This window comes from Trichomonas vaginalis, chromosome IV (genome assembly GCF_026262505.1).
Source record: "Trichomonas vaginalis G3 chromosome IV, whole genome shotgun sequence".
Taxonomy (NCBI): domain Eukaryota; phylum Parabasalia; order Trichomonadida; family Trichomonadidae; genus Trichomonas; species Trichomonas vaginalis.
Genome location: NC_067206.1, coordinates 33,835,120 through 33,853,809, shown reverse-complemented (window position 1 = coordinate 33,853,809; position 18,690 = coordinate 33,835,120). Strand labels below are relative to the sequence as shown.

Genomic DNA, 18,690 nt, shown 5'->3' with positions numbered 1-18,690 from the left:
TATTCCTGCATAATCTGTGTTCTTTTAGTAATTGCAATTCAACAATTACTGGAAGTTGCATTTACTACCGACCTAACACCAACAGTGCAATTGTTCAACGAAAGTTTTGTTGTACAAAGTGCCAAAGTGAAGAAGGAGCACATTTTTCATATACAAAAGTTGGCACAGATAACTTAAACTTTTTTATTGAAAGTTCCCTTTTCGATGTAGGAAATGAAAGTGTTGGTGAAAAAACAATTCATGCATTAGATGGTAATATCATAGTTTCATCAACAAATTTTTCATCAAATAAAGCTACGAAATATTCTGCTGGATATTTATAAATCTTTAGAGAATGACTTTATAACAACATTTAATTATTCAACTGTTGTTAATAATTTAGGAACAAGTGAGACAGCTTCAGTATTATATATTCGCTATAATTCTTTGATTGATTCATGCAATATTATAAATAATACTAATAGACAATCAACAATTGGAATTATTTACCATTATAAAAATTCTCTTACTGTAAAAAGTTGTTCTTTTATTAACAACACTATTCTTGAAGGTTCGTGTTTGATATATAACACTCAAGATCAATTAACAGTTGATAGTTGTTACATTGACAATTCGATTTCATCAACATTTAATGTAAATGTAACACATTCTAATCCAAGAGAACTATTTACTAACAATTTGATTCATTTTTCAACTGATATTTGCCAAGAAGAATTTGCAAATATCAAATCAGTAGGTAAAACTAAATCTGTTGAATATTTCACTAACAGAATCAAGTATCGCCGTTGATTTAATTTGTTATGTTTTTGTTTCAATAAAAGATTTTTTTGAAGAGCCATCCTTAACATTAAAAATGTCAAACATACACGAAACATCACTAAAAAGCCATTTTTTAGGATTAAGGCTGCACTTACGCCCATCTGACTTTAATTCATATTTTTGACAACAGGAGTGATGCATCATTGAAAATTAACCCTAAACGTCTGAATTGAAGGCCATGCCATAGAGGCGTAAGTGCACCCTTAAAAAATGCTGTTCGACATTAAAAGTTCAATATTCGACATTTTTGGGTCGCTTCTCTCCCCTGACAAAACTTCGGAAAAGTGTAACATTTGCAAAATATCATTTTGCAGGTTCCTAAATTATGCTTTTATTTAGATAAGTAATCAAATCAGATGATTGCCGAATTAGATTTTTTCTCCAAAACACATGAATTTTGGGTTTTACACTGGGCGCAAAATAAAATAAAATAATAATAATAAAAAACGCATCCCAAAGCTCTCAAAATTTGAGAGGATTGAGAGACTTATTGATTCGTCTGTTTTGTAAAGCCTCTATTTATATGAAGAAAAGTGCAAATTAAAAAAGATTGGCAATCTCTGAATATCAAGTATAGAATTTGACTTTGATTTTTTTTTAAAAAAGTAATGAAATATAAAACAAATCTAATGTTAATATTCATATTCACATGGTTTATTAAACTACTAAAGAATAAATATCAATTAAATACAAAAAAATTAATGTAACATGTTAAGTTTCTCTATACACATCTCTGCGTTTGCTCTGATGACAGCAACATCGCAGACCAACAAATTATCAATCATCTCTCGAAGCTTTTGCGCGATTTCGATAGGAGGTTTCTCGACAAGAAGAGCTGTCGCAGTCCTCAATGCACTCTGTCGAAGAGGAGTAGTACCAACTTCGAGCATATCACCTAAATCATTAAGATAGTTATCACACGCCCATTCCCATCCTAATACTTTAGTGCAGTCGACAAAGAAGTTTCCTGCAGCGCATCGAACTGCGAAAACTGATGAATTAAGGAATGGCTTGACTTTCTGTGCAAGTGCAGGTGCGTAATTAGTGAGGTTTTTCGCCATGGCCAATGTAGATAAAACAGGGATTGCCTTGACGAGCAGTGTAGGTCTGTCCTCGTTATCAAGGAGTGTGTTCACAGCTCTGTCGATAGTTTCAAGACTGAGAGTGCCTGCAGGAAGCAGAGGAACGACGTGCAGAAGCATTTTATGAAGAAATCCAAATACTGCAACTGTTCCAAGTAACTGAAGTGATCTGCAGAGTCGAGCTTGAAATGGAGCATTTGGATGTGATGATAGAAGTGATCCCCATAGTCTGATAGCGGAATCACGAACTGTTTCACTAGGATTGCGCATGCATTGCTCGAAGATGTTTGGTGCTTCATCAAGTGTTTCAGCTGAAAGCTTTTTAGTAACTTTTGATAAAGTGTTCAACGCAGATGTTCTTACTTCTGGAACTGAGTCCTTGCACAGGGAAAGAAGTGCAAGACCAAGACGCTCCTTCTGTACTGAGTATTCGATGAGAGGAGCAACTGTTCGTGCAAATGAATAACGGACACACCAAGATTCGTCCTCTGAAAGACGTATTAGTGGAGAAACGTCTGTGTAGATTGACATATATTTGTCTGGTACTGTTGAAATCGCTGAGATAATTCGACATCGAAGCTTAGGATCCGGGTGTCTGAAATTTGGATAAACTAAGCTTTCTATGATCATTTTTTCGTCTGTTGCAATAGATAAAAAGTGTTGTAATGAGCTTAATAATATTATATTGAGAATTGTCGACGGATTTTTGCTGATTCGAATTAAATTTTCGATAATATTTTGCTTTTTTTCTTGTGGCGACATAATTGCGAGTCTTGCTTGTAAGCATAGCGAGATTGCAACAGCTTCTACGTTATCTTGGAATAAAATTCTTTCGAGAGATGGAATAAAAATCGAATCAAATACTTCTGGCTGGTAGATTGTCATTAAATACTCAATTAATACGTTGGCCTCTTTTTCTATGAAAAGACCATTCTGTCGGATAAGTTCGTTAATTAAATATAAGTAATCTAATAACTCTGTTTCAGGAGTCCCTGGCTGAATAAGCCGTGGAATGCATTTAAAGAGAGCCTTAGCTACACGAAGGTTTCCAAAATCAAACCAATTCATGATAAAGGGGAGAATTTGTTTTGATACTTGTTCATGTGGAACTTCTACAAGAAAAAGAGGCAGTGCTTCAATAAATCGCTCCTGGCTTCCCTCTTTCTTGTAAACCACATCTTCAATTAGACCAGGTAGGTCATTTTGTCCAAAAAAAGCACTGCTCATCTAATGAGAATAAAATTTTTTTTGATTGTTACTGACCCACAAAGAGATTTCAAGAATATAAATACTAAAAGATATTTGCAGCAATTATTAAATTTTTTAACAAAATAAAAAAATCAATTCAAAGCGAGTAGGGGTAATTTTAGCTAAAAGTGACACGCTTGTAAAAAGCGACACACCCGTGAAGGGTGTGTTTACCGATCGGTAATTTCGACAGTTTAGAATTTAAAATTTTTTATGGAACTGTTGCGAGTTTCATAAAGAATTTAAGGAATATAAGCAAAGATTTGAATCAAAATCTTCGAACTAAGCCGATCGCTTCGCTCGCGGCTTTCTTTATTATTTTAAATTTGCATATTTCCATCAAAAGTTCATAAGGTAAAAAATTTCGTTTATTTTTACTAAGAAAAAAAAAGGTTTTTGATAATAAATTTATTTTATTTCGAAAAAGTAGCAATAATCGTAAAAGGGTATTGATAGGCTTGCTAAAGTAACTAATTTTAGCTGTCAAATACTTTTGTATTTTGAAGTAAATTAGTATAAATTTGTTTTTACTTTTATTTCGAAAAAGTAGCAATAATCGTAAAAGGGTATTGATAGGCTTGCTAAAGTAACTAATTTTAGCTGTCAAATACTTTTGTATTTTGAAGTAAATTAGTATAAATTTGTTTTTACTTTTATTTCGAAAAAGTAGCAATAATCGTAAAAGGGTATTGATAGGCTTGCTAAAGTAACTAATTTTAGCTGTCAAATACTTTTGTATTTTGAAGTAAATTAGTATAAATTTGTTTTTACTTTTATTTCGAAAAAGTAGCAATAATCGTAAAAGGGTATTGATAGGCTTGCTAAAGTAACTAATTTTAGCTGTCAAATACTTTTGTATTTTGAAGTAAATTAGTATAAATTTGATATTATTTTAACTCCCTTTGAAAACCTCAATTTTCCATACAGAGGGAACGGGAATAGCATCCAATATTCCCTGAGAATGGTTGCGCATTCTCAGTTCCCTCTATATTTCGAACGAAGCTCTCATCGGTCTTTTTTTTAATACTAAACGTTTTTTTTTCCTGTCACTTTTAGCTAAAATTTGGGTTTGCCTTTTGTCACATCACTTTTGATTTTACATGGCAGAAATTCCTTTACACTTCACTAGTAATAAGAGTAAATTTAAGAACTCAAATGTATAAATATCATATAATCTGCTTAAATGTGATGATTTTTCACTTAATGGACGTTAATTCTTGATGTCTTTTCCGATTCTTCAATTTTTCTCCAAGCAAATGAGAATGCATTGTTATTATCTTTTGAACACTCTCCTTTCCCGAAAGCTTATTTCGAAACATTTTGTTTTGATCGGAGAATACAAATTTCCGATTTGTGGATAATTCGAATGTAAGAGTTAGTTAAAATACAATAAATAACATAATATTTTATACATGTTGAATTAAAAACAAAAATACAAATATATCATTGAAATATTATCAATTTGTAGCGAAAAGCATATAATTATCTTGCTTTTCAGAAATACCTTTTGCAGTCTGTGAGTTACTGCATCTAATTAAAGGGCGGTGAGTGTTATGCTGCTTCAAAATAACTCCAAGTTTACTTCTCGTAGAAAGAGAAGCTAAAATCGGTTTGGACGGATTCAGTATCGGTCTGGCCGATGTTTTTCCATGTTTCCAGTAGATATCAATGAAATCACATGAAGGAAGGAAAATTGTTGTTTCTCGAGTGATGTAACCTAGCGGATCTAGCGAAATAGGCTTCATATCATTCTGATCTACAAACAGAACAGCGGCTTTGTTACCAGTTGTCCCACAATAATTCGATGATGAAAAAACTGTAATTAATTTGCCTCCGAAATGTACTTGGTATCCATCCATAACACATTCATGACCTCTTAGAACGCATGATATATGATTGTTGTTAATAAAATTCAAAAAAGGTGTCTGGCCAAACAAAAATCCAGTTTTTCTACGCGAGGGACAAAAGTGATCTTCATTTTTGTTTGGATCGGACCATAATAACCCTGTTAACACAGGATCGTTATTATATTCAACTATTGGTCGTTTAAATTGATATAATTGGTCTAATGAAACGAAATCCGGAGAGATTCCGCCATGTATGCATAAAACTTTGTCGAACAATTTAGCGGCAAGTGGCATTGAAGAAAAACTATTAATGATTGTTTCGTAAAGTCTAGTTCTAGGGTAGTGGGTCTCTAATTCTGTTGAAAAAACGTGTGATGAATTGAAATTGGAAAAGAATTCGTGATTACCTCGAATCATGTATACGTTTTTTGGATAAAGAAACTTAAAAGCATAAATATATAGTACTACTTCGAGAGAAAACTCGCCTCGGTCTATGTAATCGCCTAGAAATATGTAATTTTGTTTTGGTGGAAATCCATAATTTCGATAAATTCGTAAAAGGTCAAGCAAATGGCCATGAAGGTCACCTACAACTAGTATTGGCATGTTGATATCAAGTACGATCGGTTCAGATTGGAAAATTTTGTCAACTTCTTTACAAATGTTTTCGATTTCTATAAGAGGGAAGTGTGATAAAACGAATTTTTCTTTTCCTTGGATTACACTATCTATATTTTCTGTTAATATAGCTTCAATTGTCCTAACAATCCCTACACATTGATAATAAGTCTCATTCATTTTAAAATTTTGTAAGTGTAAACATTTCAAAAAATAATGACGCGCATCGACATAATTTCAATAGATACAATTGGTAACTCTAAAAACAAAGAAAAAAACATTCGAAGGAAATTTGAATGTAAACTCTAAGCAACTAATTATTTTTCATGTTTCATAAGCAATATGACTGCTCGTTAGGATTTTAATATTAAATTTCTTTTTGGAATTTGTTAATCTGGATTCCTTATCATGGATTTGATCAATTTTTGACAATATTAATGCGCAATCAATGTGAGAAAGGTGACTCAGATATTACTATCTTTTTTCAAATTGGGTTAGTGATTATTAATGCTGAATATGTATAACAATTTTTTGATTGGCAATTAAATTATAAAGTACGTATTCATAAACTCATTTTGAAATAGAAGCCTATTTGTGATTATAAATTTATAAGATAGGAAGTTTGTATTACAAAATTATATTATCACAAATTTGATTATTGTGAATACATATATAAAATAGATGCATCAAGGAAAGTAATGTATGATTTTGATCCTTGCATTCATAAATGGCTTTATAATAATGAATTCAAGGAAATACTGAAGGATTAGATGATTAATTTTGAGTTATAAGAGATTTCAATTATGTATTTTGCATATATTCATTCAGTATAACCATTTTTAAAAGCGATGACTCTTAGTTCATCATTGTTGAAGATTGAATTTTTGATCAACACGCTTTTTTTATTACATATGAATTTTTAAGAGCTTATCCATTAGATATACCTAATACAAACTACGAATATCAGGAATTTGAATCAATGGGCATGAAATGAATTTGAAAATGGTTTCTCAGGTGTATTTTCAGACCAATTGCTATTGAATATTAGCTCGGATCAATAACGATTATTTGAGATATGGAAAAATAAGATTTCAAACTATAGCATTTTTATTGAATTTGACATCGTTCAAAGAGGTAGGGCAACGATAGAAAATTTTTGGAAAAAAAGTTCGGAGATCTTAAACGTATCATATTCCCTGCATGGTTTGGTATCTTCCGCCATGCGTTGTGCCAAACATATTGGCACTTTCCAATAATTAATTTATGGTATGAGTCACAGAGTTAGATTATAAAAAGAAAGTAAATAATTGCAATTAGAAATCATATATGTCGGAAATCAAATGTTGATGAGCAGAAACCTTTTACTCATCATAAAAGAGATAAATCACTAAAGATTTGTATACATTAAAATTTGATATTTGGTGCTCGAAAACTGTCTGATGGGACTCCTCCAAAATGAACCAATCTATCGCTGATGGCCAAATTAGATGATGTGGATGGTGTATTCTCTAATTCTAACTTAGGAAGAATGGGAACAAAACGAATGACGACAACAACATGTCAAACATAGATTAAATATCTATGAATCAATAAAGTATACGTGCATTGAAGGTGATAACGATCACTTGAGGCTTATAACTCTTTGACTAAATTATGCAATAATTAAATATAATCATTTTTATATTTTTATACTGATAGTAATTAATATACTATCCTGCTTAATAAATGGTATGATCAAATTTGTTTGAAAATTTAATTATGTATATGAAACTATGTCTTCTATATAAAAATCAAAATTTTCGGACGAACCTAGATTGAAGCTTTATGAAAATCTATCATTTTTGTTAATTGAGTTAATATGAATCTTTTACATATGTATATATAGCATTGATAGCTTATATAATCATGGTTTATTCCATATTAACATATTTTTTCAGTTAAATTTGTTAATATATCATGTAACAAATTAATTCAAGATTAGAATGTCTACAAAATGCTAACAAATAAGAAAAAATACGATTTCTCGACTTAAAATTTTAATATGGAGTAGTTTTTCGTTTAAATCTAATTAAAAATGAATAAAAACTTATCTTGTACTATTTTCATTCAAAGATTTTAATAATGTAAATCATGCATTTTCATAATTCAGTACAGTTCTTTTTAGAATTAAAGTTGATGAGGATGATATTTGTGATTTAAAATAATTTGTTAATGTTCACCTTTTATTCATCACCTTGTGGTATGCCCTAAAGCAATAGCATTATCAATTCTGCTGAATTGATCAACTCAAAATTCCAAAAAAATTCAAAATTTCAAAAATGAAATTAAACAATTTGAATTTTCACATGAAAAATCAATTTCGAAAAAAATTTGGAAAATCAAAGTATTTGATAATTAGTCAAATAAACAATTTACATCGTTTTTACTCATAAAAAACAACTAATTTTTGATTTTGATATCATATTTGATAAATACTCATTCCAGAGTTGACGTAATGTATTAATTATTGTTAGAGATATTGCTTTCGCAGCAAAATTCTTATTTCATGAAAGAAAAAAAATGATTTTATTCCAAACAAAAACAAGTAAACAGATGAATGGAAACGTACTATATTTTCATAAATGTAGTAATCAGCGTGTCGGCTTTTGTTTATCATGTTCGAGTCAAAATGTATTAACTTGTAATAAGAAATATTCGAAGATTATATGAAGTATTGAGCATTCTTTGTAGAAATATTTGTAATTCATTACTAACATATATAATAAAGTTGTTTTTTTTTCCTTATTGCAATAATTTTGTCTGATTTTAATAACTTTTCATGTATACGAGTTGTGTGAATATGCATCATAATATGCGTAAATATACTTATTTGCGACGAATAATGTGGTTGCATAATGGAGGTGCTAAATTTTGATTTTTAATATGGGGCTTTGGTATGTATAATCATGTTCTTATCTCAACGTAGGAGTATTGGTGCAATATGATTAAAATTTACGAGGTTGATCTTAAATTGAATAATTCTGGAGTATAAATCACAATGCAGCTAATTCTATGTTAAAGATAGATACAGATTGTAGTAATCAATTAGGGAGTACAAATTCATTCTTTCATTTCTGTCGTATTGAGCAGAAAGGAAGAGATCATAACCCTAGGAAAAAAAGCCCAAATTTGTCACTTTTCATAGTACGTTAAACTCAATTCGCTCGGCGAATGCCGAGCACACGTACTCATCATTCAACATAATATTCTCATTCTTTGGTTATTATAGTGCCAGACAACACAAGATTTCAAAGAATTACTTGAGTTTTCAATTAATCTTAATCCGATTTTAGATTTATCGAGAACTCCATCATCACAATCACATACTTCAGTGCGGTAACTACAATTATCCATATACAGAAGGAAGTTCTTTTCGAACAACTCATTTGGAGTCTGTTTTGGAAAGAACTTCTTTCTGTCCGACTTAATTTCATAGTTCCTGATCAACCAAAAGACAGAACCACACACTATCTACTTAGGAAAGGAGTTCTTTCTAAATCTTCCTTAAATTGAGATTTTACGAGAGATAACCCTTCTATTGCACTTAAAAATGAACATTTTGATATCTTTAGTATCACACATGGTCATATATAGTATTTCATCTACATGAATACATTCATCTTTCGAAGTCTCTCATTAAATGGGAGGCTTCGAAAGATGAATCGTTTTATTCATACAACTTTAAATCTCGAACACATTTAGAGAGTGAGTATATCATTTTATTCTTGTTTTGAGTTTATTCTGATTCAAAATTGCAGTGAAAACAGAAGTTCACACATCATATCTGAATGTGAGCTCATCTATACTTATACGATCTCAATACCTCCACTCTAAGCATAAGAGGTGAAGTTATATAAAAATTATCAGATGCGTTGAAGTCTCAAAAGTATTGCCTGAATGCTTGTTTCATATTTGTCCAAGTAGTTTCAATGAATAAATGTATTGTTTTTTATAATTTCGATTTATTTTTAGAAAATATTCAATATAACCTTTATTGTGTTATTTACATCTCATAAATTCTCTGTCTAAATCATATAAAAGCGCGTTTTACCCCTATGAATCAAGAAATTCATTCAATATTCATGGTATATTTATTAAATTTATACGATTTACTAATAATCAATATTATATCCTCATAAATAGCAATATATTTTGGTAATCTATGATAATCATATACAATATTTGAAATCAAATTTTCATTAGTTTAGGTTCCTTGTTAATAGTAAACCATTATATTTATTACTAATAATAAAATCTATGTGTCGTATTGAAATTCAATAAAATTACTTATTCGGTCCAAAAAAACAAATTAGATAAAATTTTTCTTTTTTTATGTAATTTTTGTTTTTCATTTTTCTCAAGATCCTAAGTTATGTTCTAACTTTTGACATCATATCCTATCATGCTAGGCTATATATTATAGCATATCCAAAAGGCAAGGAAATCTATCAGAGAAGCCTTTTTGACCTATCGTTGCCTTACCTCTTCGTTCAATTTTTTGAAAATTTAAAGAAATTACTAACTTTCATTGACGTATATAGTCTATTACAACAACATGTCAAAATCAATTCAATTCAATATTTTGACAATACGGAAGAACATGCTTACAATACAATAAAATTTAGGATTTACCAATTAAAATTTCCGCTGAAATTAAAATGTGACATTGTTCAATCTAATAAAAACGTAAAAATTTTTATTGCTGTCTATATCTTTATCATTTTGATCTTTTGATAAGATTTTATTATATTCAAAAATTCAATTCGCAAATTGATTTAAAACCGCTTTCAAGTGGATGTCTGGTTATATTATCATAAAAAATATTAAAACCAATCTGATTTCACAGATTAAATTCTTCCACCGTTGATAACAAAAAATTTTTCTCAAATGTAAATCTCTCAAAAATTGAATTGTTTTACTGTAAACGTGACGAAGTTTCTTTGAGTCTATCGACTTTTTCAATATCTTTACCTGTTAGAATTTTAATGCTTGTTGACGTTCCTTATTTCAACATCCTTGTCGAGGGAGACCAAAACAAATATCTTGAACTTAGGAAATCCCTTACATCCGAGAATATGCGTTATCAGAGAAATCGTAGAGTGGATACTTTTGATACAATTTTAGAAAAGATTCACGAATTTTGCATTCGTGGTGATGAAGACGACTGGAAGCGCTGCATGGTCTGTGGCGTCTGCTGGCTTAACGGCTTGCTTGCTATTAACGTCAAGCAGTTGGAAATTCTTACAGATAAATCAAAGTCCAACATTAACGGTGTCCTCGCCAAACTGGGATATTCTCAAGCTCAGAATGGTGTCCATAAGAAGCAGCTTATTGATGCTTTACCTTTCCTCAAAGGTAATTATCTTGAACAGCGCTTTTGGACCATCAGAGTTCGACCAAGCTACTGCCACAGTCCAGAATCATCATCAGGATCCGAGATGGCATCAAGCCCTGAGATTCAGTACAGTAAAACACCTCAGCCTACTTATCATTTCGATCTTATTGAGCCTCCATGCTCACGAGACCTTAAGAATCTTTTCAATGTCATTGACATGAAGATCTTCGACGGAATGGTTTGCGGCGAATCCCCTAATGAAATAGACTTTTTCGCGGATCCAACATGCTGCTGCCCAGCCGAGTGGATTAACCCAATGACACCAGCACAGACATTACTTAGCTTTGCTTAATTGTTATTTTTATATTTAATCTTTTTTTTATTACTTTAAACTCCTTAACCATGGTTTAATTTTTGCAAATTCCCTAGACACAATGTTTTAATTTCATAGAGTGATTGTTCGTTCTCATAGTATTCAATGAAGCCTTGAGATTATTCGATTCAGATTTTAATCATTTAAGGCATTCAAAATCATTACGTCTAATTGCGAGCGTACTCATGTTAATATTGTTTTGCATTGACATTTTCAATTTTGGATCAATAATAAATTCATGATGAATTTCGGAATATTTCGATTGATTTTACTTCAGAAAACAAACAAAAATATTCATAAAAGCACAAATATGTTATGAAATTAAGTTCGGATTAAAATGCATTTGGCACACGATCCTTTTTCATCATAGATGTTCAATTTTTGCCCTGAATCTCTGCTACAAAATTCATGGCTTTGTGACCCTTGATGACATTTCTTGCTTTCAAGCTCAATAAATAACATTATAAAAAAATCTGATGCAAATCGATACTAATAGTTATACTTTTATCTGTGTTTCTACTAGTACAACCTTAACCCACAACACTTCAAGGCATATCTAAGAATATTATTGGATGCTGCATGAAAGTTTTCAATCATGTTTTTCTTTGCGTATGAAATATTGCTACTATAGTAAATCTTTTAGTTAATTGATAATCTGAGAAATCTCAAGTTTCTTCATGGCTCAGAGATGATTTTCGCTGATTCCGCATAAAATTTTATAAATTTGGACCCTCTCATAGATTATTTTAAGAAAATCTGATTTACCATAGAATGTAGATCAATTTCGCTCGAAATCTTCAAAACGCTGGGGGAGTTTCCAAAATCATAAGAAATCGTTATAAAATACTATGTCCTACGAACCGAGGCTTCGCACGTCCACGGGGCCAAGGCGCAGTAAGATTACCCCTCTTCAATCAGGAAATCACTCAAAATCAGTAAAAGGTCTCCCACCAATCGATAATGAAAACACGCCAACGTTAAAGCAGGCTTTTAAAGGAGTTATAGATGCAGTTTCAATATTTCTGACTCATAATAGTGAGACTGTATCATTTCACAGTTCTCTTTCCAAGCAAATCACCGAAATCGATGGATTATTTGGTGAATTCCATGCAAATTTAAGTCGAACTACAAATTCAAAAAGGCAATCACAATCATCGACAAATACGCCTGCTAAATCACTTGTTTCTGCTGCTCTTCCCTTTTTCAGATCATTCGAAGCACTAAAATCAATAATTTCTCAAATAAGTTCTACGGGAACGAAATCAATTGAGGAAACAGTCGAAGCAAGTTTCTCATGTATTAACGAAACACTCAACTATGTTCGTATAAAATCCGATGATTGCGGCTCAATTGATCCAATAATTAAAAGATTACAAACAATGTCGATGATTCTTAGTCCTATTAAAACATCTGTAATACAAATACTAAGAAAACAAGAATCCCCTGAAAGCCAAGGCCGTCTTACAACAGAATTAAGAAATTATTCAAGAACAATTAATTCTGCATTCAGAAACGAGTTTTCGACATTACAAATAAATGCAAATGAAGTAGAAGCCCTTAGATTGAAAGCTTACAATGCCTGCAGTGATATTATTTACGGAATGAAATCAATTTTATTATTTGAAGAAGATATCAGCAGAGTTCTCAAATATATACAAGACTTTGAACAAGTACTTGAGAAAGAAGCCAAAAGAAATGGTTTGTATCACTATTTAGGCCCTCAAAAACCAGAAAATCAAGAAACAGTTTTAGAATTCAATATTTCTAAATATCCAGATCTTTCTGACCTCCTCAGACGATTATGTGCTTATATAAGAGATGGAGGTGAAGATAAAAAGTTTATTGTCCAAGTTTTGGAAATTTCATCAGCAAAAGCTGTTTTATTTGAAGAAGAAGATATAGAAAGCATGAAAAAGAGAATTGTAGACTTAGAAAAATCAATTACTCAAATGAAAGCTAAAGAAAAAACTTCAAATTTGAATAATGATTTTTCAAATAAGCTGAGATCAACAGTTATGCAATCTATTGACATGATGAAAATGAAGGCCAATCAAATGGATGTACACGTAATAGATGATAATGAAATAATTCCTACATTTAATAATTTATTAAATCAAATTTTGGAAGAACAACCAAAGAAAGTCGAAATGCCGAAGGACACAGAGTTCGAGAAAGAGATAATGAACTTGTTCGCCGCAAAATCTCATAGGGAAGTCATAGAAAAAGTTCATAAAATTCAACATAGAAACGAATATTTGGAGTCAGAATATGAAAAATTTTCAAATGCGCAGACTCAAAAACTTCGGGATAGAATCTGCTTGTTATCACAATCACTTGGAGTCCAAGTTTCCGATTCGGATGTCGAAACAATTGATAAAATTTCGGATTACGTCGAAAGGCAAAAAGAAGATCACCAAAAGATTGCTAATCTATTCCAAATAGATGGAGAATTGATATACAATGGCGTTGAGTCGATTTATTCAAGTTATAAATCAATTTTAACAAAAGCTGAGCAAAAGCTCAAAGATTACTTGAATATGACACCAGAATGTGATAGCCTAACGCAATCTGTATCAAATATGCTTGACAAACTTGATTCTGTTGACAAATCAACATCTTATAAGACATTAAATCAAGTTTACTCAAGTCTTTTACCACTTGCAGGTATACATAATGCACCAACAATATTACATGCTGGAAAGAACTATATATCTCAGTTTGAAATGCTTATTGAAGCGATATCTCAAAAAATTAGTCCAAATCAGAATAGTAAACTAACTTCTGCCGTTAAGCAATTGCACCAAAAGATAGGAAACGCATCAAATCAGATCAATACAGAGTCTGACGGCGAACTTATTGATCTTATTGAAGAAAGCCTCAAGAATTTTGATATAATAGTAGAAAAATTAAGAAATTCTATAACAGACGGTTTTGTTCGTAAAACATTCAAAGCCAAAGAATCAGAAGAGCCGCTCAGTATTTTAATGGATCGTGCCGCGCGTCTAGAAATTCTCGAATCATCGCTAGTAACTGTTAGGCCGTTAACTGAAATCCTTGAAAGAAGCCTCGGAACTCTCGAAATCGGAAGCGATAAATGGTTCACAACATTAAGGGAAAATGTTGTTGAAATGAACAATGCTCTCAATAACATTGCTTCTTCCAAGATAAATTCCACAATATTTTTATTACTTTCCCGATTCATATCTTTATTATCTTCAATTGTTCCTGTAATTAGTCCAACTAATTCAAGAAAGCATCTTTAATAAATTTGTTTGTATTTGTTCTTATACATTCTCTTTTTTTTGCTTAATGCTTTATTTTTTGAGCGTAAAATGTGTTTGTAATAGACCATGGTTTGAAAAATCAGGGTTACCTTCTATAAAAAGTTGTCTTTATATGGATTACTTACAGAGTTTTATTTAATAAAATATTTTGTAATAAAAAGGTTAAAAATACATGTGTTATATGAATAAAAAAGTTATGCAGTCTGTTCACGGAAGTTCAACTCGCGTGCATCTTGGCATATTCCGCATGGCAAACAGAAAGTAAATATTAAGCAATCATGTCCCTCATCGGGTTCGAAATTATATCTAATTCTGAGTAATCTGCGTGTCCAAAATGGTGAAGGGCAGCATAATCCATAAACTGGTCTGTAGTCCTCGTTTAACATTCTTGCCATATTCTTTCCAGAAAGAATGCATGGGCAAAAACAGCCAAGAACGCAAACTGATGAGTCTGCGAAACAATTTAATAACGTTGTGTTGTAATCGTTCGACATTTTTAAACAAGTAAAATTTGTCACTTTTCTATAGCATACAAAAATTTATCACCGCAATAGAAAAAAAAATTCATAAATATCCCCAAGCAACATCCTTACCTTTTTTTGAATTTTTGCTGGAGTCGATTTTCCCTATAAAAATTTTATTGCTTTACTTATGAGGAGTATAATTGCATTGACTTGCAATCAGATTAACAAAATATGTGAGTTTCTGCTTAAAAAGACATTTTTTAATAATAATTTTTGTGATGAATTATGGATATGCTGCAAACAATTGGCTAAACTGGTCGAATGTAAGAGTTTCGAGCTTTTCATCATAGAATGCGAATATAGCATCAACAAATTCCGCCGGCTCGAATGGAAGATTTGTATCATGGAAAATTCTGCATAAAGCAGATACTCTAAGTTCTGTATTTGATGCATTTGGTGGGTTTCTTGCAAGGGCAGAATTCCATCTTGATGCCATTGAAGCACCAAACTTTGTTCTGAGAATACCCATGAATTTAAGGAGTATGAAGTTCTGTTTTTCTGTTAATTTTTCACCGTATTTGATTCCATTCTCATAGTCTGCAAAGTCATCATTAAGGAACTCTGTCCACTGAGAAAGAGAAATAAATGGATCGTTAACACCATAAGGAGCAAAAATATCAGCTAAGTGATCAGTATCTATTTCTGGTTTTTCGCAATATTCTGCAACAGTTCTAAATGTGATGACTGGAGCTTGTTCATTAACTACTTTATCAAAAATTTCTTTTGGTTTGGCACCAGGGAATGCTTTTGTGATTTCAACACGAAGAATTTTTCTTTCTTTAGTGATCTTTGGTGTGAACATGATACTAAATTCTAAATTTCTTAACGTACAACAAAACTCACATCAAAATCTAAGCATGCAAATATGACAGTCAAGGCATCTTATTGAGTGCCTCATCTTCATATTAGTCTAACTCATTCATTTTATGAAGAATTTTGATAATGTTTTGCATTCAGAATGAAAAGCCTTTACTTATGATGTTTCTATAAATACTAGACAAGCTGAATTTAAACAATCAGTGATTAGTAATATAAAAATTTTATTTTCAATGATATAAAAAAAACAAATAAATAAAAATCACTCTGGATACTTCAAACCAGAGTGTTCTAAAGTAGACTTCATGTAATCACGAAGTGCGTGCATTGTAGGTAAAGAAAAGTTTGTAATATCGACATCTAAAGTTTGGAGTCCTGTATCTATCTCTGGCTGGTGTTCATTGATAATCTTTATCATATCTCTCTGACATTCTTCATTTGGTAGCATTTGATAAGCTTTAATAAAATTGACCATTTCATTTTCAGTAAATAGTGTATTATTTTGCTTGTTTTGCTTTTGATTTAGCTGGTTGTTAAGATGCTGCTTGATTTTGTTCGGTGCTGATTGAATAACATCAGATAACTTCTTCTTCAAAGAATAAGTTTCATTACACCAAGAACTAAGTGTAAAAAGATTGTCCTTTCGGCATAATGATAAGAATATGCGACGACTCTCTGAAGCCAATACAGAAATTGGAGATCCTGGCTCATTATAAGTCTCTGCGTTCTTCCAAACGAGCTCAACATCAGTGAAAAATTCTTTAAATGATGAATATTTCTTATCTTCGACTTTCTGTTTGATTGTTCCGAGGTCGATCGGATTTTTGATGATTTCGAAGTAATTTGCTGGTGCATCTTCACCAGTAGGCACAGGTATATGAAAAGGCCGTGTTACTGGGTGGTTCATCAGATTCTCAAGAATAGTTGAAACTCTCTTTTGCATGGAATCTTCCATATTTTTTTGAGTCATTTATAAAATTTTAAAATTTCTTTAATTTTTTCACCCGAAAAATTTAATAATTTTGAGTAACTCACAAAACATAATCAGAATCAATCAAATTTAAATAAGCCATTTATATGTATTTTACTTACTTATTATTAATGTATGATTAAATCCCTTGATTTTTAAATTTTTATTCTGATAATTTTTCACTATGGTTTTTCTTTAATGATTTTTAAATCTTCTATGAATGTAAGTATGAGATACTAGTTAATTCATTAGGATTTGCTGAATGAAGAATTTTTTTTGCCACTTTCAAAATTCCAAAAAAATCTTCGATGGATAAACGACTAAAAGTCATGTATTAGAATTTAGTGGCAACGTAAATGTAGTTATCCCATCCGATCTAATTAAGTCCGAGTATGTTAATTTTACCATCTCTGAAAGATTCCAAAAAATTCCCCAATTTTGTTTCATAGATTTTAACAATCTTGAAAACATTGCGTTCCCTACTTCATTAATTTCGATAGAAGATGAGGCATTTGGCGATTGTCCAATCAAAAAAATAATTATCCCTAAAAATGTCCAATATATTAGCATCTGGAACCCATTTGATCGACTTCTTAAGCTAGAAGAATATGAAGTTGATCCAAAAAATATTTTTTTTTAAATCTGTTGACGGGATTCTTTATACACAAGATTTGAAAGTACTAAGGCGCTTTCATTCTAGGAAAAATGTAACAGAATTTACATTTCCATCTGGTTTACAGACTATATCATACTTTTCATGCACGTATCAAAATTTTGTGAAACATTTGATCTTTCCTGATACAGTGAAGACTATTTTATCACATGCTTTTACAAACATAAAATCTCTTGAGTATATGACAGCATTTAGAAACTATCGACAGAAAGAGATTGAGATTGATCCAACTGCTTTCGAAGGAGCTCCAATTCAAGGATCATCTGTGAATTACGTGTACTCGTCTCTCAAACCAATTACATGTCATGCACAATTTTGTTTTACATTTCAAAACATTCTTTCGTTTATTGTTATTTCTTTATTGTAAGAATAAAAAGTATCCTAATTAGTATTGAAGAATCGCTTTATCAATTTGATTTGAAACACTTTTTTTAATATATTCTATATCTACACAATTTATTTCATGCAGATTGATATTACTCTTGTTCCCTTTAAATTATAACTATTCTCAATTGCCTTTTCAATAGGCTCAATTTTTGAAATTGAAAAATTGTAGTTATTCAATTTCATTTTGCTCATATACTATATAATATATTGTCTTGGTCAATTGCAACTAAATAATGCAATTAATTATTGAATATTTGGAATTAATTACTTCGTATTATTTATTCTTTTTAATGTTTAGTAAAGCTTGTAAAAGAAGAGGAAGTTTTTTAACTTTAGAAATACTTTTATTGATAATTGCAGATTCTGGACGGCAAATATCAGTTGAAAAATGAGTCAAATTGTTAATAAATAATTGTCTTGTATTAGTAGATACATCATTTCTAAATGTTGTTGAAATCGAATTGTCAATGTAACAACTATCAACTGTTAATTGATCTTGAGTGTTATATATCAAACACGAACCTTCAAGAATAGTGTTGTTAGTAAAAGAACAACTTTTTACAGTAATAGAATTAGCTTGATGGTAAATAATTCCAATTGTTGATTGTCTATTAGTATTATTTATAATATTACATGAATCAATCAAAGAATTATAGCGAATATATAATACTGAAG

At 30.9% G+C, this 18,690-nt stretch overlaps 7 protein-coding genes across 7 annotated transcripts, besides 5 other annotated features; 2 read left to right on the top strand and 5 right to left on the bottom strand.

The window, feature by feature from the left end:
• Positions 1-898: 898 nt before the first annotated feature.
• Positions 899-1,025: a mobile genetic element.
• A 492-nt stretch (positions 1,026-1,517) lies between these two features.
• Positions 1,518-3,128, bottom strand: TVAGG3_0217340 (armadillo (ARM) repeat-containing protein family; the record flags this gene model as incomplete). Its single annotated transcript, XM_001318801.1, has 1 exon — positions 1,518-3,128. One exon carries the CDS (start codon positions 3,126-3,128, stop codon positions 1,518-1,520), a length of 1,611 nt encoding a protein of 536 aa, XP_001318836.1.
• A 125-nt stretch (positions 3,129-3,253) lies between these two features.
• Positions 3,254-3,283: a terminal%2Cinverted (terminal inverted repeat of MuDR-3_TvMULE3 transposon ID:TVAGG3_0217330).
• Positions 3,254-4,223: a mobile genetic element.
• Positions 4,194-4,223: a terminal%2Cinverted (terminal inverted repeat of MuDR-3_TvMULE3 transposon ID:TVAGG3_0217330).
• Positions 4,224-4,540: 317 nt separating this feature from the next.
• Positions 4,541-5,794, bottom strand: TVAGG3_0217320 (phosphoprotein phosphatase protein; the record flags this gene model as incomplete). Its single annotated transcript, XM_001318800.2, has 1 exon — positions 4,607-5,794. One exon carries the CDS (start codon positions 5,792-5,794, stop codon positions 4,607-4,609), a length of 1,188 nt encoding a protein of 395 aa, XP_001318835.1.
• A 3,003-nt stretch (positions 5,795-8,797) lies between these two features.
• Positions 8,798-8,845: a mobile genetic element.
• Positions 8,846-10,630: 1,785 nt separating this feature from the next.
• TVAGG3_0217300 (transcription-initiator DNA-binding domain ibd family) lies at positions 10,631-11,409 on the top strand (the record flags this gene model as incomplete). Its single annotated transcript, XM_001318799.1, has 1 exon — positions 10,639-11,340. One exon carries the CDS (start codon positions 10,639-10,641, stop codon positions 11,338-11,340), a length of 702 nt encoding a protein of 233 aa, XP_001318834.1.
• A 787-nt stretch (positions 11,410-12,196) lies between these two features.
• TVAGG3_0217290 (WD40 repeat-containing protein) lies at positions 12,197-14,636 on the top strand (the record flags this gene model as incomplete). Its single annotated transcript, XM_001318798.1, has 1 exon — positions 12,210-14,624. One exon carries the CDS (start codon positions 12,210-12,212, stop codon positions 14,622-14,624), a length of 2,415 nt encoding a protein of 804 aa, XP_001318833.1.
• Positions 14,637-14,759: 123 nt separating this feature from the next.
• Positions 14,760-15,139, bottom strand: TVAGG3_0217280 (PLAC8 motif-containing protein; the record flags this gene model as incomplete). Its single annotated transcript, XM_001318797.2, has 1 exon — positions 14,840-15,139. One exon carries the CDS (start codon positions 15,137-15,139, stop codon positions 14,840-14,842), a length of 300 nt encoding a protein of 99 aa, XP_001318832.1.
• A 253-nt stretch (positions 15,140-15,392) lies between these two features.
• On the bottom strand, positions 15,393-15,971 carry TVAGG3_0217270 (uncharacterized protein; the record flags this gene model as incomplete). The annotated part of the gene is made up of 1 exon (XM_001318796.1): positions 15,393-15,971. One exon carries the CDS (start codon positions 15,969-15,971, stop codon positions 15,393-15,395), a length of 579 nt encoding a protein of 192 aa, XP_001318831.1.
• Positions 15,972-16,247: 276 nt separating this feature from the next.
• On the bottom strand, positions 16,248-16,955 carry TVAGG3_0217260 (acetylation-dependent protein binding; the record flags this gene model as incomplete). The annotated part of the gene is made up of 1 exon (XM_001318795.1): positions 16,248-16,955. One exon carries the CDS (start codon positions 16,953-16,955, stop codon positions 16,248-16,250), a length of 708 nt encoding a protein of 235 aa, XP_001318830.1.
• Positions 16,956-18,690: the final 1,735 nt, after the last annotated feature.